General features: G+C 39.5%; 3 protein-coding genes across 7 annotated transcripts in view; all 3 read left to right on the top strand.

Annotated features, from left to right (window-relative positions):
• The window catches only part of hyal2b (hyaluronidase 2b), a 14,004-nt gene extending 8,574 nt beyond the window's left edge, over positions 1-5,430 (top strand). The window contains exons 2-4 of one of the 2 annotated variants that reach the window (XM_031850564.1): positions 620-1,600; positions 1,910-1,999; positions 2,093-5,430. In XM_031850564.1, coding sequence (XP_031706424.1) covers positions 650-1,600; positions 1,910-1,999; positions 2,093-2,482 — 1,431 coding nt within the window. In that variant the 5' untranslated portion in view covers positions 620-649 and the 3' untranslated portion in view covers positions 2,483-5,430. Of the gene's footprint in view, positions 1-102; positions 1,601-1,909; positions 2,000-2,092 lie in introns of those variants that run through there. The other variant, XM_031850573.1, reaches the window with a different exon arrangement.
• Positions 5,431-5,550: 120 nt separating this feature from the next.
• Positions 5,551-9,619, top strand: abhd14a (abhydrolase domain containing 14A). 2 transcript variants are annotated; one of them, XM_031850591.1, is made up of 6 exons: positions 5,551-5,727; positions 5,826-5,962; positions 6,572-6,852; positions 7,050-7,165; positions 8,068-8,303; positions 8,693-9,619. In XM_031850591.1, the coding sequence occupies exons 3-6, from the start codon at positions 6,590-6,592 to the stop codon at positions 8,873-8,875; spliced, it is 798 nt and encodes a 265-aa protein (XP_031706451.1). In that variant the 5' UTR covers positions 5,551-5,727; positions 5,826-5,962; positions 6,572-6,589; the 3' UTR covers positions 8,876-9,619. The 2 variants fall into 2 exon arrangements, with proteins under 2 accessions (XP_031706451.1, XP_031706446.1); XM_031850586.1 differs by having other exon boundaries at positions 5,551-5,962.
• A 695-nt stretch (positions 9,620-10,314) lies between these two features.
• Positions 10,315-18,505, top strand: LOC116382361 (aminoacylase-1). Of its 3 annotated transcripts, XM_031845380.1 has the most exons (16): positions 10,332-10,384; positions 11,574-11,651; positions 12,020-12,167; positions 14,069-14,133; positions 14,256-14,360; positions 14,455-14,549; positions 14,745-14,821; positions 15,634-15,723; positions 15,945-16,001; positions 16,115-16,188; positions 16,295-16,344; positions 16,920-17,064; positions 17,231-17,299; positions 17,380-17,459; positions 17,712-17,772; positions 17,873-18,505. In XM_031845380.1, exons 3-16 carry the CDS (start codon positions 12,041-12,043, stop codon positions 18,035-18,037), a joined length of 1,260 nt encoding a protein of 419 aa, XP_031701240.1. In that variant the 5' UTR covers positions 10,332-10,384; positions 11,574-11,651; positions 12,020-12,040; the 3' UTR covers positions 18,038-18,505. The 3 variants fall into 3 exon arrangements, with proteins under 3 accessions (XP_031701223.1, XP_031701240.1, XP_031701231.1); XM_031845363.1 differs by lacking the exon at positions 11,574-11,651 and having other exon boundaries at positions 10,315-10,384; XM_031845371.1 differs by lacking the exons at positions 10,332-10,384; positions 11,574-11,651 and adding an exon at positions 11,669-11,890.
• Positions 18,506-19,500: the final 995 nt, after the last annotated feature.

Genomic DNA, 19,500 nt, shown 5'->3' with positions numbered 1-19,500 from the left:
ATATGTATATCCTATTGGCCATAATATCAGTTTCAGGGTACATCAGCAAATACGAAGCCAATTTATTGTCATTTCAGAAGCCTTGCATGTATCATGACAAGACAATGGACGAGATAAAATAGACACATTCCTTTATTTAGGACGCTGTGTTGCGCTACTTTGTCAATAAAGTCAGAAAAAAAATACATTTACGGCTTCACTGGTCGTGAATCAAACCAACTTGCATGCAATTTGTATATGCATCAGGACGCGGCACTGGTGTGTTGTCCGACAATGGACTTCCACTTTCAAGCGGCACCTGCCTTCAGGTAACGGTACATGCCGCTGAACAGAATAGAGAGGTGACGTTAATGTTGAACCTGTAACTCTATTTTAACAATATTTATGCCCCATTGTTCGATATGCTCACTAAAAGTCAGCCTGCCTATGAAATCATGTTGCTCTTACTACACCTAAAACTATCTAAGACATTAATATTACATGGGAGTCGACCTATAGATTTTATTTTTTCACAGATGTAATAACGATGACACATCTTTAGATATTATATATGGAATTGTTTTGGTTTTATTCCTTTTTTTGTCTGAATTAAACAAAAGCGCTTGTTTTTTCTTCTCTCGAGAAAGAGGTGAGAAGGTGAGCCGTGACCATGGAGGCTGTATTTCCCTCTCTCTTCACCACAGCTGGCCAGCTGCCGTGGTTGCTTCTGACTCTGTTAACATCGTGCACGGTCCTGTGTTCAGCGGATATAAAGCAGACAAGATGGCCATTGTATTCCCAGAAGCCGGTTCTTCTTGCCTGGAATGCCCCAACACAGGAGTGTGCCCCGCGACATCGCGTGATTTTATCTTTGGACCAGTTTGACATTGTGGCATCTCCCAATGAGGGCTTTGTCAGGCAGAACCTCACAATTTTTTATAAGGAACGCCTTGGGTTGTATCCCTATTATGAGCATGGAGGCACTGCAGTGAATGGAGGCCTTCCACAGCTTGCCAGCCTCACTCAGCACTATGAAAAGATGCCTGAAGGTTTGCAAAAATATATACGTGAGCCGGAGGCAAAAGGTTTGGCTGTAATTGATTGGGAGGAGTGGCGTCCATTGTGGATCCGAAATTGGGATATTAAAGATATCTATCGAAATAAATCCCGTGAAATGGTGGCCAAAAAGAATCCTAAGTGGACCCCAGAACAAGCTGGAAAAGTTGCACAGCAAGAATTTGAGCTATCAGCTCGCAAGTTTATGCTGGAGACTCTGAAACTTGCCAAGAATTTGAGGCCCAATCAACTGTGGGGCTTCTACCTGTTTCCAGACTGTTACAACCATGACTACAGGAGCGGCCTGAAGAACTACACTGGCCGCTGTCCTGTTGTGGAGATGGCCCGCAATGATCAACTTAACTGGTTGTGGATGGAATGCACAGCCTTCTTCCCATCTATATACGTGGGTTCCGTACTGGCCTCTACAAATGGTGGACGCCTGTTTGTCCGAAACAGGGTAAAAGAGGCGATGCGCCTGGCATCTGTTGGAGATGGATTAGCACGGCCTGTGTTTGTTTATACCCGCCCTACTTACATCAATCAGATGACCCTCCTAACTCAGGTTAGTTGGCTCGAGCAACAATTCATCAAGTAGAGGAGGCTTAACATTCATTATGTTATCTAGAAGTGATTGTATTTTACCATCGGATGCAGTCGCCAGGAGACCTCCCGTTGCTGATGAATAGATGTAAATGTCTGTGTAGTGTGTATATTTCTGGGTAGCAGCTACATTAAGTAGGCCTTAGGCCTAGCTTGACACTATAACGACGTCACTGCCACGAGAAGGTTAAATGAAATACAGGTTAACATTATACTCCCCCCTCCCCATTGTATGGTGTACCACTGAACTGTTTGTATAAATGTTTTGTAGACAGATCTGGTCTCCACCATTGGTGAGAGTGTTGCACTTGGAGCCGCAGGTGTAATCTTCTGGGGGGACACCTCCTATGCAAGCAGCAATGTAAGTGTCACACCCTCTCTGCTCATTTGATGCTGAACAGCCTAGTGTCCTTTGGTTTGGGGTTTAACATCCTTTTTCTTTTTGTTCCTGCAGACCAGCTGCTCCATCCTGAATAAGTATCTTCAGGGACAGCTGGGCCGGTACCTCCTCAATGTGTCCACAGCAGCAGAACAGTGCAGTCAGGTGGTATGTAAATCCCACGGCCGCTGCCTGCGCAAAGTACCAGACAATGAGGTGTACCTGCATCTCAGTCCCTTAACACACAGCATCACCAGTCAGGGTGGCCAGCTGAAGGTTACAGGCGTGCCTAGCCAAGCCGAGCTGGCGCTTGTACGCACACACTTCCAGTGCCAATGCTATAGTGGGTACAGGGGTGAGGCCTGTGCTCAGAAAGAAAAAGGGCAGAATAGAGCCTCCTCTGTCTTAGGGACCTGGCCTCTTTGCCTTTTACTCCCACTAGGACTCCTCACACTGCTACACTGAGGAAACTGAAAAGCCCAAACTATTCACTGCTTCTGCCAGCCCTGAAAAGGACAAATCAGATTTTTCAACACATAGGTGATAATTTACGGTGCACTAGTGATGATGCTGAATGCTCATGCATTGTCATCAGAGATTAATTTATATCACATTATGTCAGATCTCCATGCTTCATGCTGACCTGGGCCTCCAGATGAGGAGATCATCATTCCACATTGAATGGGACTATAGTGTAATTGTAGACCTTTTCCCACAGAGGATCAAATGCATCGTGAAAAAATACTGCTTAACCTTTAAGTTTTTATTTTTTTATTTATGTTTTTATTTTTAAAATGGACACAAGAATACAATATAAGGCTTAAACAAAAAAGTTGAAGAAAGGTACCTTTGATGCCCAGTGGCATACAGTATTCACTAGTATCATAACTTTAGGTATTCTGCATTTGGATATTGCTGTCCTCAAACATTATTGTTTCTATCTGTTGATTGATCAAGCTGTTAAGTGTTAGCCTTATGAATGAAATGTAAATACTGCATTATGCCAAAAGGTGATAAATTATGAGAAATGGAGCCTTAAATATCTTTGGTTATCTTTGGCTAAAAGAAACAACATGGCTGGACCTGCCTGTTTCAGTTCAAAATTGTGCCTTAACTGGGCTACCAACTACAAAGTGCTCTTTTTTTATAGTTGCCTTTGTTTATAAGTTTTGACTATTGAGGTTTTTACAGCAGTGTTTATCTCAGCCCTTTGCTGGCGCTGGTGCTTTATACTAATATGAACTCTTTAAGCCTACCATTTATCATTTTATCCATAAAGGAAGATGTACGTATAGAGGAAAGGGTGGACAGACCTGAAAAAGACAAAAAAGAAAAGATAAATGCACTTGCATTTACATGGCATCTTTCTAGTCTTTCGACCACTCAAAGTGCTTCACACACATTCATACACTGATGGCAGAGGCTGCCATTCAAGGTGCCAAACTGCTCCTCGGGATCAAATATAATCATTCACACATGCACACACACATACACAGATGGTACAGAACTTACAGACTGCACAGAATGTGGGGTTCAGTATCTTGCCCAAAGACACTTCCACATGCGGACTGGAGGAGCCGAGGATCAAACAAACTTTCGATTACTGGACAATCCGCTTTATCTCCTGAGTGGACTATTCACTTGCAAATGGTGTCGTCTAATTTACTTGAATATCACTGTGAAAACAAGTTATCATTATGTTAAAAAGACTACATTTCAGCATCCAGGTACTGTCACATTTACCAAATTGCTGTTGATTTTCATGAAAACACACAGATACTAGCAGCATGTACAAATACACAATACGTACATTTAAGCTGTTTTCATATATACTGTTATTGGCGTATCTGTCAAGACATTTGTTGACATAAATGCCAAAAATATGTTTGTTTTTTCTATTATAAATTGTTAATGACTTGGCCACAATTCTTAAATAGGTACGGGATCTGTTTGTTTCTGTTCACGTTTAAACAATTTGGCTGATACTAATCAGTTTCCCAACCAGACTTTCTTTAAACTCTCAAATATCCATATTAGCCTCAGAAAACCAGCTTAGATCTGCCTCTATACACAATTATCAGCTTTGATTTTGTTTGTGTGTGTAGTTTGTGATCGACAATGTGTTGATAGCAACTACTGTAGGTACATCTTCAAATTGGTTTATTGACAAGTAAATATATGTTCTTGAGTTTCATATTTATACAGTAGGTTCTGTATTTATTCTCTATGGCACTGCTCAGAAAAGTATTCAGCTACCTAAAATGAGTTATGTTTTTCATGAAGTGGAAATTGAGAATTTTACTTATATGATTGCTATAGAATGTTTTAATTATGCTGCAACAATTTTAGGTACTGCACTTGAACTACATTTTTGTTGAGGTGGATCTAGCTTTATTTCTTGTTAGAGATTTAGTTTACTGTGAATTTTGTGCTTCTGATTGTTGTTTTTCCTCCCTTTACTTTTAACTTTCAAAATGAATCTAAGGGTTATTTGTCATTATTTTTAAATAGGATATTTTGTTGTGTGGGAAAAGACTCCTGGTCTGACACAGTAACACCGGTTTATGGTATAGACAGGGAAGATGTCACCCATGTATAATGCACACTTCCCCCTAGTAATATTTGACTATTATTTACATGTGCATTGCAATGTTCAGCTGTAAATCAGTATGTTAAAGAGGACATATACTGCCAATCATTTCCAAAGGCATACCATGGTATTTGAAAGTGTTTTCCTCAACTTTTAGGCAGCAATTGCTTTTCATTTATTACACAACAGTATAAATATCAACGTGAGACTTTAAACTTGTTTGAAAGGCGTAATTATCAATAATTATTATCAGTGATAATGTGATGGATTGTCATACTCAAGCAAGTTTTCAGTCTCAGGGAAATCAGTGGCTGCCTCAAGGGTAAAATTATCAAAAATTAAAAACTATGAATCTGTAATCTATAATTTATGTAATCTTAGAATTTAGTTTTGTACAACTCCACCTCTCTGTTTTAAAAGCAGCTTTGATGTTAATTAGGAAATTACCTGGCAAGCCTTATTTTGTCCTACATGTATTGATGCTATTCTTTGAAACCAAATCTGAAAAAAATGTAAGGGTTTTGTATTTGAAAACATTTTGTATTCACCTTTTACATCAGATATTTCATTAATTAAAGAGGAATTTGAATATATTGTTTCTAGTTCTGTTATTTTCTGGAGACTATAGCCTACTGGGATTTCATTCATTTAACGATACATGGTTAGATACTCTTTGTGCAAAAATATTGCAAAAACTGGAAATGTACGATCAAATATACTTATGACTTACACTGATCAATGTGTTATATTTTAAAAATACAGAGAATACCAGATACAAGCTGTTCAAAGTTGACATCAAGCAAGCAAGTAAATAATATTAAAGCAAGTGGAAAACAAGGAATGTCATGATGCCTGAGGGTCAAACTCGTTTAATGGCAAAAGCAGGTTGATAAATTTTTCTGATAGCCGCAGCAGGAAATGACGTAGAGTGGGTAGTGTTGTTATGTGCAGCTAGAAATGTGCTCCGACAAGGAACAGACGACTTAAACCTTTTATGTGAAAGAGACCTATTCATCAAAATTCCTATGCATCCCTCGACTTTCTCGTGTAACATTATCTGTCGAGCTTTAACTATATAATTGATTGGACATTTACAATCCAAGGAACGTGGAACGTACAGGTAGTTTCTTGTCAGTACAACAATGTATAGCTTAGCGTCAAGCTAAGAATTTCTGCTCTCAGATACCAAAGCTAACGTTAGCTACCACCTGCCACCAGCATCGACCCCCGAAGCCGTTCTGCAACATTTCCCATCACTGGCAACCAGCAATGCAGAAGACATGACGATAAAGCAGACAGCCTCGTCCTCGTCCACCCGCCAGTGAACGTGTCTAACTATCATCTCCTCTGTCTTGGTAGGTTTTCCTCTGGTGCTGCATCCTTAATGTCTCCTACAGCGTCTCACTGTGCAGAGATGTAACGTTAGCTAGTAGAAGAGCGACAAATCGAGCGAATGTTGGCTCATTTGCATATTTTAGCAGAATTCGTCAGTTTAATTTGTTTGCTCTGCAATACATCAGAATGTCCGCCCTTCATCCTAGAAGGCTAGCTTTGCCTTAACATATTACACTTCTGTCTTTTTCTCGATTCACTTTGTTTCACTTCACAGTCACCTCCAGAAACATGTTGAAATATGTTTTTTTTGTGTGTATTTATTATAGTTTTGGACATTCCTACGTGTTGTGCAATCCTTTTACTCATCAAGTCAATTGTTGGCATCTGCAGATGTGGCAACATTAGTGTACTGCACACACAGCTTGTGTTCGTTTGAATGATGGTTCTTCAAACTATGAAAACTAATGTAGAAATCAAAGATTGTGAATATAAAGCCATAGGTTGAACCACAATGGTCTTGATGGATGGGGATTACAGTTGCTGTGTACTGTCAAACAATTACAAATACTGTATGATCAGGATCCACATGATGGGCTCTCAGACAATGCACTCTCTGTCACTTTTCCTAGATCGTTTATCTTGACCAAATGAATTTCCTGCGTAATCGTCTTGTTGTTCTGGGCCTGGTGTTGTTGGCCACGTTACTGCTGTACCTGCTGCTGCCATCCATTCGTCAGGGCAGCATGGAGCCATCCCTAGAAGCTCAAAGAATGGGGCTGATGCCCACCCCTCCTCCTCCAATTCCAACCATCAACGTGTCCATTCGCACCGGACAGCTACCCGGGGACCCTCCACTGTTCTTCAGAGAAGCTTTACCTGTTGATGGAGCTGGACGACAGATATTGCCAAGGTGACGAGTGGAGAGAACTATTTAAAACATCTGAGCACATGGCATGCCTTGTCCTTGTAATCATAACCAGAGAGTGAGGATTATATAATACATTTGTTTTAGGAAGTGCATACAAACTGCTAATCTACACCTCTAACATATGGTGATTGTCTGTCCTGCGATACAATCCTAAAAATTTAAATTATTTCTATATTCAGGCTGCAAGTCGTCCTTCTGCATGGCCAGGCCTTCACATCCAAAACCTGGGAGGAGCTCGGTACGATGGCACTACTGGCAACTAATGGATATCAGGCCTTAGCGATGGACCTTCCAGGTAGAACTTATTCTTATTGCACATTATCACTTTAGTGACTGTAATGATGATATAACTTTAAACTGAATTACACATAATACTGTTTACAGTATTATGTATGGTCTGATACACTAATGAACTAGATTTAGGGAGTTGGATTACTCTAAATTGAATATATATTCAAAGAAATATAAACTCAGAGATTGCACAGAGTTTAATCAAAATCATTTTCATCACAATGAATAGTAATATACTAGAAAATGGATCATTAACAAATGAGTACATTGACACATTCTTGGTGTTTTGTATGGAAAATATCATTTTATTTTCATTTATTTTTTAAAAGTTGTGTTCTTTTAACTTGCTTGTTTTTGGGGGCTGATAGTGCACTCTTGTGGTTGAAAATCAGAAATGTTTTAACCTGCCTCATATTTTTCTTACATGGATGAGGTCTGTACAGGGCACGTTGGATGCTGGTTTACCATTGTTAAGAAGAAACAGACATCAAATGATGTATTCTATTTTATATTATTAAATTTGGCAATATATGAAAACTGACGTTCTCAATGTGTGAGGTGTATGCACTCTGTTTGCAGACCTTTTCACTCTCTAGGTTGCTGTGTGTGTGCTATGCTGTTGGTGCGTGTGGCATTCTTTAGGCTCAACTTTAGTCTGAGATTATAAGCAGCAAAATGAGTACATGGAGTTGGGTAATCTCAGGCGATTCCCTGCACAGCTTCACCCCACATTAATCTAATCAGCCAGAATAACTCAAAACACCTGTGTTCATGTGCAGGGCTTTAACAAAGTCTGTAACACAAAAATGTATAACAAGGAAAAAAACTATTTAAAAAAGTCCCAGTGAGTACACATTGAAAAGCACACTGGTGTGAATGGATGTACATGTGTTCTTCTACTCGGAGGTTATGGAAAATCGCCTGACTCTGATGCTTTGAAGACCGATCAGAATCGAGTGGACCTTCTGTCAAGATTCATGGAGTCTTTGGGCGTCAGGGCAGCTGTGCTGCTGAGCCCCTCCATGAGTGGACATTACTCCATCCCCTTCCTCATGAAGAACAGCGCTCAGCTTCAAGGCTTCATTCCCATAGCACCAGTCGGGACACGAAGCTACACTCCACAGCAGTATCAAAATATTCAGGTGAGGGAGGTAAAGCGGTAAAGATTGTGTGTATTCATCTATTCAAACAGGAACAACATACATAATGCAATCATTAGTTCTGTATTATGTGAGTAAACAAACTCCGCTGGTGATTCTCATGACATTGGGGTTCTTTTCTGTTTTGGGTAAACTGTGCCTTTTAATGGGGAATACATGACACTGAGGCATGACCAGATTAACCCACCAGAGAGCCTTGTGTATGTAACATGTCTCTTCAAACACCCATGAAGCACAACGCTCTGCATTAATGGGCACTAAGACACAGACGTTTCATTACATTTTTGCTAATACTACCTGAACACGCATGCATATATATGTAAACACATGTTGCCAATCATAGTTTTCTCACTCCTGTGTGCTCTTTTTAGATTCCCACCCTAATTGTGTTTGGAGCCCTGGACACAAATCTGGGTGCCCAGTCCCACAAGAACCTCATACAACTTCCACATCACTTTGTGCTGAAGCTAGAAGGGGCTCGCCATGCCTGCTACATGGACAAACCCAGAGAATTTCACCAAGGGTTGATCGACTTCCTCAGCAAACTGAAGTGAGATGTGCGGTGGAGGAAGAAGACGTAGAAAGATGGAAACAAAAGAAAGAAGAGGATATAGTCAGAGGAACACTAGTCCCCTAATCAACGGTTTAGTGTGGTGACAATTTTGCTCAAAGGTTCTAAGAGCTACATTATTCTCATGTTATCATCACCTGAAACAAGAACGTTGGCATGGGAGTAGGGTTGAATACATGGAAATGGCCTGTAAAACCTTGTAGTGACATTCAACAACACAGTAGTTCAGATGTTTCCATTATACAAGTATTCTTTTTCTGTCACCCAAAAATACTAGTTCAGCTCAGCTTGTTGTTAAAATAGCTTCAGATTTGTATAGTGGTGAGTTTTGTTTCATGTGTTTCATGTCTCTCTTTGCATGTAAAAAAAAAAAACATGGAAAGTCTTTGCTTCACCGTTACCATTTTTGTAGGTGACATGTAGGTTGCTGCAAATGTAGCAGGTGACTGTTTGAATTGCTTCTATTAGCTTCACATTGGACAAAAATATTTGTATATTAAGATCTGGAAACCATTCCAGCTTCCAAGAAAACATGTGCTAGACAAAAAGAAACCGAAGTGATACACACTGTAATAAAAAAAGTTGAAAAGATTTTTAAGAAATAGCTCACATTTATTTATATATTGATGATGAAGTTATATGTAATATATTTGCAATAAGTTTGGACAATCATGCAAAAAACCAACTTAAAATAAGACGTGCATATAAAATAAAAACTAGAATTGTGTGTTTTGTATGTGTCATTTGATAAAATGCCATATTTTGAGGACTCTATAGGTTATTTTGATGTATTTATATAATTTGAAGTTTATTATACTGCTAACGTTTCTAACTTTTGGGAAAGTTCTAGAAAGAGTTAGCTTGGTCCCCCTTTGCCTTAAAGTGAGAAAATACGACCAAATACAGAAACGCTGCAGAGCCCAGACGTTGTGAAGGGTGGGAATGTGTTTTTGGATGTGTTTTCTAAAGTTGCAGTGCGTTGAGCTCTCAAGGTAACCATATATTTTACTCCTTTTGCGCAATGAATGAATACAAATTTAGAAAGGAGGAGAAGGAGCACACAGCAGGGGGAAAATAGATACTGAAATAAGTATTTGCATTTCAAACACACTGCCCACATTGGCATTCAAGAACTTGTTGTTGGAGAAGGTGACCAGCAGGAGGCGTAGTGTCATGTTGGTGAACTGACGGGGGTTGACCTCTTCATGCTCCTCCTCAAAGACTCTTCACAGCAAGGCTCGCTCCATGAAACACACCTGCAGTAAGAAACACATAATGCCAAGAATTTTATGATTACTTGACAGAAAAAATGTCAAAAAGCTGGAATTTGTGTGTTTTACTTGCCTGTTTGTTGCTTTAAAGTGGTCACAATGGGTGAGTGGACAGTTATCAGCTTACTTTGACTGTCTCTTGATATTGGAGCAGGTTGATGGTCGTCAGGGGAGAAGGCCCAGCAGAACACCTCCTCATCATGGGCCACTGGATCCTAAAGGTATGGTGACACCATCTACACATCACAATAACAACATAAACAAAATGTACAATCAGTAAAAGCCTTCAATCACCTATCAGGAAAACAAACTCTTTGCCTGTGGAAGAAAAATAAAATCTCGATTAAGCTGTCCTCTGAGTAAATTCAGTATTAAGCTGGATCATTATGGAGTGAAGGACCTCTTAATGAGTGTTTTTTTTGCTATTATTTGCCATATAAAGTGAAGGTATTCCCTCTGTGAGGGAAAATAGACCTCACAAGACTGGAAAATCTAGCATATGTCCTAAAAAACTTAAAGTTAACAATGCTAAAAATATAATATGATACCCATACCTATAGTGTATTGGCCACAGACGTAAAAGTATATGATTACGTATATATGTATAGCCTACTTGTACACTTGCAGTGTATTTCAAGTGGATGCTGACAAAATGCTGCATTTTCATTGTTTTAAATATCCAACAATACAAGTGGATAGCTGCCTTTATTTCCAGTTGTTTGTCTCCATGGAAACTATTTGACCTTCAAGATGTTATCAAATTCACATATATGCATAAATACACTCAAAGAAACATGTCTGCTTTAATATCTTGAGCATTTTGTTGGCTCCACTGGAGGCGATCTTGGCTGCATTGTGGGAGAAGCAGGTGGGGGTGGATCACCAGAAGCTACACTGCCAAAGGTGCTTTAACTAAGTACTGAGTTCAGGGACAGAAACGAGCACTTTGTCATCACTTTAAACTTCAATCATTGAGCGGAGTACAGAAACTTCTGCCGCATCACATCTCTTCTTTTAGGAGATTGCCACGATATAGGACGTCAACATAGTTGCTATTAAAGTTGGATTATTATTTCATAAAAACAAGTTGTACAAACAATAATAATATGTAAACAAGCATATTAAATAATGACATGAATAATATTTATGGCAGTTAAAATCCAGGTATATAACATATAGTAGCATGACGCTCACAGTTAACATTTTTACTTTCAGTTTTACTTCCGATACATTTTGCTGATTACACTAAAGTAATACATTTCTTTATAATATATTAATATAAATAGATTTTGTTAATACCTCAACACATTGTACTTAATGTACATCTTTGTAATTATTAGGACATATTTTATGTTAACGCCTGAAAACAGTTTCAAACGTTTATAAACTAGAGTTTTTATCCGCGGACAGGTCTTTTATTTTGAAGGGCAAAAACGGGTCCAGTGAGTCGGCAGCAGTCAGACGACAAGTGAAAGTGGAGAGCAGCGGGTGAGTATTGTGATAACTTCAGCTAATACGATTAAATAGATCTACGTTATTTGCTGTCCTGTAATCCGTCTTTACTACCAGGAGGTCTGGTCAGTTAACCAACATAACGGTTAAGGCGCAGGCATAGCATCTACAACTAAAGAGAGAAGAGGAAGTTAACTAGCGACGAGGCTAGCTAGCTGATTTAGCAACTAATTGGTCGTCCCAGCTTTATAACGTTAATGTCACTTCCTGGCCCGGTGAGTGAGACAGCAGCTATAACTGGAGCTAGCTGCTCTGACAGATACCGGACACAGTGATAATGTCTCACTCGATCCTTGCATGTTGGTTGTTATATTTATTGTTATGTAACATCTGTGTGTCCTCAGAGGAGTTCAATAAATCACACCATGCTGCCTGACAAGGATGGTCCAGGTGCTGGAGGCGGACACATCTCTGCTGGGGGAGAGGATCTCTCTGTGAGTCTGTTCAGAGAGTACCTCCGTGTCAAAACTGTGCACCCAGAGCCTGATTATGGTGAGATAGCTTCATCACAACACACTGATACTGGGTACTTCTCAAGTCTCTTAAATGTCGTTTCCTCGCTCCTCGATCCTCGCTTGAACCGGAAGTTGTTTCTGCGCCGCCATATTGACGGCCGTCCCAAAGCTCTAATGTAGCTCGGAGGCTCGAGGAGGGACCTCGGAGGAGCCATGAGCGAGGAACCACGAGAACAGACTTCCAGGAAGTCTTTTAACGGCCGACACGCCCCCTCATTGTTCATCAGTTATGTGATTGGACGCTGCAGCCAATCGGACTGACTGACTGGAGTTTAACACCAGAGTGTTTCTAACACCGTTAGAAAGATTTGTGTTTTTATTATTAACTTTTATTATGGAAACAATTAAAGTTAGAGAGAGCTGAAGAGACTCAACACTTTATACATCATTCCTGAGTGTTTGAGTTTTATCATTTAAGAGAAACAATAATCATATTCTGGGTTATTTAATAATGACGTCACAGTCACAATTTCAAAACGTACAGACGCAAATAATTCATAAATAAGACGATCGCATTCCGCCGGTAGAAATGGATCCTGCGCTTATAAACAGAACACAGGACACAGTTTGTTAACAGGCTACAGAGAGAAACACCTCTACAGTGGTGATTACTGTGTGTCTTTATTAGTTATTAGTATTATTAGTTACTATTATTAAGTACAGTGATCATGTGAACACACACAAACTTATCAAAAGTCTCTCCTATTAAAGCCGACTGACAGCTGATCCAGCTGTGATCATCAGCCACCGTCATCAGAAACAGACGTCGCTTCACGTGACGCAACTGAGGAAAGGACGTCTCATGTCTCTTAAAAGATATTTCCTCGTTCCTCTCTCCTTGCATGGTTTCCTCCATGCATCCCTGGTGGGAGGGACTAAGACGCAAGGAAAGGACGCAAGTGAGGGAAACGGGGATGCAATTAAGAGACTTGAGAAGTACCCACTGAGCCATTGCAAAGGTCTTTTTTGGGGGGGATTTCTGTCATTTATGAACCCTATTTGTTGGGATCGTAGTCAAAACATCTGTTGTTACTTTAAATATTATTATATATCACTTTACAGAGTCATAGTTATTTTATCGACATATTTAAAAGAAACCGGCGTCAAAGTCCATTTCTTATCTGCGTCAGTTAGATATTAAAGGAGATGTAATAAGCTCATTTCTAGGTTCAGTCTTGTATTTTGGGTTTCCACTAGAACACAATTACATGCTTTAATGAGTTTGTTTTAATACTGTTTGTCTAAATATACCTTGCATACATTTACAATGTTTCCTCTTTAGACAGCAAAATTGTCTATATATTGTATAGTTGTGACACCACAACCGTACGGAAATCCTGACCGCTCGTTTAAGGCCACAGTGTGTGAATATGGGCTGTGTGTTTTTCTCCCCGAATGTAGCGTTTCAGTACTCAAACTGTATTCCTATAGCAGCCCATAGACCTGCTTTATCACGTCACAAACTGTAGCCCTGACCAAAAAGAATGGCTTTGCACATAGTGGCAGCTGTGATTGTTTTGTCTGCAGGAGGCCTGGCCTCACTCTTCATGATGGAACGCATTTGTGTTGGTTCAGTTTAATTTCCGTGACCATCAGGAGGTACAGCATCATCCCTCTGACCTGGGAAAATTTGGGATCCCAGAGTAGTGAGGGTTAGGAGAGTGGCCGGCTAGAGGACTGCATACATTAATCTGAAAGTGGCTGACAATGGTTAGGTATTAAGAGAAAGCTTTTGGGTTTTCTGTGACTGCACTAAAGTCCAACAGCATTGCCGCAGCTAGCAGCAGCAGGACTTATGACTGTCTAGTGTTCTGAGAGGTTTTACACAAGTATTAATATTTAAACAGATTGTTCTGCTATCTGTTTATTCATTTATAGACGCTGCTCTTTGTTTCCTGGACAGAATAGCAGAGGAGCTTGAGCTACCTATGAGAAAGATCGAGGTGTGTGTCAGTGTATAATATAATCATATAATTCATTTGTGTACATGGTGTAAAGACAGTACAACAATAGGTAATACTTCTTCTGAAAGGAAACAGTTGTCTGTTATTCTCTCTCCATGTAGGTTTGGCCAGGCAGAGTTGTGACCATCATGACGTGGGAAGGGACCAACCCGACCTTAAAATCCATTTTACTGAATTCCCACACAGACGTCGTACCTGTTTTCCAGGTATGGCGTCTGTCTCTGTTTACGGCGTTACAATCCTGTTATTATCTGTAATAGACATGGAAAAAAATGGATTTGATATCAATCTCTTCTCCAGGAACATTGGAAATACGATGCTTTCAGTGCTTTCAAAGATGCAGAGGGCAACATTTTTGCCCGGGGATCACAGGACATGAAATGTGTAACTATACAGTGGGTATAAACTGCCTTGATAACTTGTGTATGTGAACAGGATTTGTACTCTAGTGTTGTTTTGATCTTCATTTAATTATGTTCAGTGAGAAACACCTGTTTTAACACCCGCCCCCTTCACCTGCATACTGTCAGTCCAGACTCCAGTTCTTATTTGTGTCGTAACTCTGCGGTGTCTTCTTTTCTTCTCGGCAGGTACATCCAGGCAGTCAGAAGACTGAAGGCAGAGGGACGGAAACTGATGCGCACTGTGCACTTAATGTTTGTTCCTGGTAAGATCTTCGATTGCTGCCCTCCTCTATCTGTAGATTGATGTCAAGGCACCCTCGGTCCAACCACCCCGATATATTACATACATATTGCCGCATTAGACTTCTTCAGTGAAGACGGGCGAAGTTGTGGTCAGACTGTGCTGAGAGTGAAACTACAACGTGTTACCTGGTAGTGTGATCACGTACATCACGGATATCAAACATGCTCGAGGAATAACTTCCTCCATTCTCATGAACGTGATATCTCGAGAGTGACCTTGAGCGTAATCCTTCAAATTTGGCCCAACCCACCACCTGGACTCAAGGATGAAGTGATTAGAATGTTGTGGTCCACGGTCACTATGACCTCACAGAAGATGTTTTTTTTTGGCCATAACCAAAGAATTCATATGCAAATCAAACAATTTCACTCAAATGTCTTGAAGCGATTCCATTTTGAACAGACATGCATGTCAACTGCTACATGTTTGGTTAGCAGAGGCACACAACCCAAAGGTGCTGGTACTTGTATGTAGAAGTGGCGTGGGTGGAATAACCTGTTGAAAGTGAGGTGCAAGTAACACCTGAGGCTGCAAGTTGATGTCTGAAGTGTGACCTTTTTACTACTTGTAGAAAGACAGTAAATTACCTTTTCCATTTGGATTCATCCACTACAGACATATTCAATCTGTGTTTATATTGCTGATGAGGCTGTTGGTACTTGTAGTGTTATTTTGTCTATTTACCATGTAAAGCCTTTTGTTTCAAGTCTGCAAAACTATAGATAGACAATACAAATATGGAAACTAAAATGTGATCGTCTTTCTTTTTAGATGAAGAAGTTGGAGGTCACAAGGGAATGGAAACATTTGTGAAGCATCCGGAGTTCCAAAAATTGAACATTGGCTTTGCGCTTGATGAAGGTAAATAAATAACTGTTTTGCAACATCTTCTTTCAAAAGTTAATGATTAAGAACCTGAACACTGAAGGTCACTCAGTTGCTTCATAAGTTGAAACCAGGTCCATAATATCAGTAATTTGATAAGTGTCCATACCAAGACGAGCCTGCAGAGTGGTGTTTGATACAGAGCAGTTGTTTTGATACACTAGACTAATGTTCCCCGTGTTTTATTTGTTCTATAGGTCTGGCAAACCCTGGCGAGGCCTTCACTGTGTTTTATGGAGAGAGGAACCCCTGGTGTGAGTGTAAAATATTACCTTCAACAATCCACCATCTTAACAGATTACAAGATTTCAGAAGGATGATAAAGTCAATCTTGAATCAAGCAGAATGACTTCTGTCTTCTGTCCAGGGATTACAGTCCACTGCTCAGGCAGTCCGGGTCATGGGTCTAGGTTTGTGGAGAACACAGCTGCTGAGAAGATGGTGAGTTTCAACACAATGCAACCAGTTCATAAAACTGTTAAAAAAACCTGTAGTACAAGGACTGAGAAAGACCATGTGAGTGACCATACGGCCTTATTCTTCTTAGCGCCAAGTCATAAACTCCTTCCTGGACTTCAGAGAGAAGGAGAAACACAGGTGAGATTGATCTGTTTACATCCAGTGTTTATGGAAAGGCATTTTCTCTTTAATTACAAGCATATTCATAACACATCGTTATTGTCATCGGCAGGACTACGAGGCTGAAATAATACCGACATTAACTGACACTGGGACTAAATAATGAAATAATAGTAACGAGTTGAAAGTTAAGGCAAATAGATGCGTTTTAGGTTTGAGGCCTCCACAGAATCAGACGGCCGTATGAAAACTATAATAAGCCCTGTAAAATAAAATGTTAACTTGCATAATTACAAGATGAGACGTCCCTGTACAGTAAACGACTAACCAGTTCAAAACCTTTCATAGAATCAGGAAGCTATTTGTGGAGTTCCACTTCATTTTTCAGTGTCGATATACTGTTAATGGGTTTTTTGCACAGGTGGCAGGTCATTGTCTCAGTCCATAAATCAGGACTTTTTGGAATGTGGCATTTTTAATGTACACATGGTTCATTAAACCATCTCAGTAGGATACCTTGGAAATGATGAGCTTACTGCTGTGTGTGTGTGTGTGTGTGTGTGTGTGTGTGTGTGTGTGTGTGTGTTTTTCAGGCTAAATACCAGTGAGTGTTTCACGCTTGGTGATGTCACCACTGTCAATATGACCATGGTCAAAGGAGGCGTGGCCTACAACGTCATCCCAGCTGAAATGGACGTCAGTTTTGACCTAAGAATACCACCGAAAGTAAATCTACAGGTGTGTACACGTGTGTGTCTGTATGAGTGAGTTTGTGTTTGTCTGTGTTACTCATCGACACATGCAGACATCTAGTATACAGGCAGATATGTCGGTATGAAATGACTTCTAGCTCAATGATAACTCCAAACTAACCTGATTATTATTATTATTATTATCCTCCCAGGAGTTTGAAAGACAGATCAAAGAGTGGTGTAAAGAAGCAGGAGAAGATGTCACTTACGAATTTGCTCAGGTCAGTTCACTACAGTTATAAAAGTGCTGTTGCCTTGCTCCTGTTGTCAAATAGCTTAAATTAGCTTCCGTCCACTGCAGAAACATATGAACCAAACAGTGACTTCTACAGCGGAGAATGATCCTTGGTGGAACGCCTTCACTGCAGCCTGCAATGCAATGTGAGTACACTCTACACACTAATGCACAATCTGTATGTGGTTCTACCATTTCTTTTGCACGTTGACTTTCTTTTTACATTCTACTGGAAATGTTTATAGGACCTATTTGGTCATGCCTGTCCAACATAGGCTGTGGAACTTTTAGGATATGTTTATCCAGATAATTATAGCTGACAAAACCATGAAGGTACTCTAGGACTGTACTGAATCTGCCCTTGTATCATAAAAACTATGTCAATACCTCCCCTGTAGGAACTTGACTCTGGAAAAGGAGATATTTCCAGCTGCCACAGACAGCCGTTTCATCCGAGCCGTGAGTATAAATTCATTCACTCTTGACTTTTTATTCTTTAATTTCGCTGTTCCACTCCTTCAGTGCTGTGCCTAATAATAGGTCTGTTTGTTGAATCTAGGTGGGCATCCCTGCTATCGGCTTCTCACCGATGAACCGGACACCGATCCTGCTGCACGATCACAACGAGTACCTGAATGAGCGAGTCTTCCTGAAAGGCATCAGCGTGTTCGAGAGGCTCATCTCAGCTCTTGCTAGTGTTCCTGCCTTTCCTGAAGAGGCTTAGAGGAGTCTTAATAGTAATCCTCTCTAAAAACCTATTTCGCTGATGATCTGAATATTTAACTTGAAATTTTTGCAGAGATTACCAAAGAATAATAACACGCATATCATTACGCCAACCTGAGCACTTAGCCTTTGGTACAATTGATTATTTGTTTTTGATGATTCTCAGGATATAGGCACAGTCGGCTTTGCATTACAGTTTTTTAACATACTTACTTTATGTCAACATTGGTGATTGAGTTTGCCTCTGTGTGTGTGTGTGTGTGTGTGTGTACACAGTCTTAAAGATATATCACCTGTTGTGTATACAATGGTTTCCATTCGTATGGAAAAACTAAGAACTTACTAAAATATGAAGATGACTTTGATTAAACATCATTTAATTGCCACTTTTTAAATTTAGCTTGATTTATTTTAAAACTATGATTCCACATATATCATTTTATTTAATAAACTGGAATTTAATTCATATATTTGTTAATGTCTTTCATGTTGATATTTTCTGATGCCACACTGATGAGCAATTTAAAAGACCATTGAATGAGCAGCAGGAGTAGAGCTGTGTTATGAAGGAAGATTTCGGACTGCCTATGGCTTTTAACCTCCAAAACAACATCTGCTTCAAGGACACACAGGCAATACACTTTACCATAACTACATCAATAATAAATGTCCAAACATCAGTTAATATCTTAATATATATATATAAATATATATGATCTTCTCATCTAACGGATGCATTAACAAAGTTTGAAACAGACATTTATCATAAATTATAATCACTTTGGTTACACCCCCTTACTTTTCTTCTAGCATCATTATCTGGCCCAAATTCAAATTTCTTAAATACATCGATTTATATTCAAAGTCCTGCAGAACTAACAACATTCCCATCAGCCTCAACTGTAGCCTACTTTTAGTATTTAGAAAATGTTAGCATGTTTACACGCTAAACTATGATTTTGAACTTTGAAACATACATGCTAAACATCAGCATGCTAGCAATGGCATTGTTAGCATGTTGATGTGCAAGCACTGCTATGCCTACAGTTTCACAGAGCCTCTAGCATTTATTGTATTATACGTACAGTATATACCCTGTATATGTATATATTTATTGTCTGTCTTGTCATACTAATATTAATACAGTCAAATATCTCATTAAGTATAATACATTTCTTATTGCTCTGACAGATAAACCAAAATAATTGCATTTTAACATCTATTACAACAAGACAAAGTCTAAAATGAGCCTGCTGTCACTGTCACTGCTTTGCCAGCCGAGCTAAGCTTCTACAGCAAATCACCTAAACGAAATGTTATTTGCTTTTATTCGAGAGAATTTGCCTTAGATTATGTATCTAAAATGGAGAATTGTAGTAAACAAGGATGTTGTATAATGAAAATACAATAAGGGGAAATAACAAATTAAACATGTATTTTCGTATGTAGTGCTGTTAACAT

Source organism: Anarrhichthys ocellatus, unplaced genomic scaffold (genome assembly GCF_004355925.1).
Source record: "Anarrhichthys ocellatus isolate YVR2014 unplaced genomic scaffold, GSC_Weel_1.0 scaffold1, whole genome shotgun sequence".
Classification (NCBI taxonomy): Eukaryota; Metazoa; Chordata; class Actinopteri; order Perciformes; family Anarhichadidae; genus Anarrhichthys; species Anarrhichthys ocellatus.
This window is presented reverse-complemented; position numbering and strand designations above follow the sequence as displayed.

Bases quoted from the DNA above. Each gene is read 5' to 3' on its own strand.
- abhd14a (XM_031850591.1), top strand. From the start codon at position 6,590: ATGAATTTCCTGCGTAATCGTCTTGTTGTTCTGGGCCTGGTGTTGTTG. The intron at 6,853-7,049 runs GTGACGAGTGGA...TTCTATATTCAG, and splicing joins GGACGACAGATATTGCCAAG to GCTGCAAGTCGTCCTTCTGC. The intron at 7,166-8,067 runs GTAGAACTTATT...TTCTACTCGGAG, and splicing joins CTTAGCGATGGACCTTCCAG to GTTATGGAAAATCGCCTGAC.
- LOC116382361 (XM_031845363.1), top strand. From the start codon at position 10,322: ATGGTCGTCAGGGGAGAAGGCCCAGCAGAACACCTCCTCATCATGGGC. The intron at 14,550-14,744 runs GTGGGTATAAAC...TCTTCTCGGCAG, and splicing joins ATGAAATGTGTAACTATACA to GTACATCCAGGCAGTCAGAA. The intron at 17,773-17,872 runs GTGAGTATAAAT...TGTTGAATCTAG, and splicing joins ACAGCCGTTTCATCCGAGCC to GTGGGCATCCCTGCTATCGG.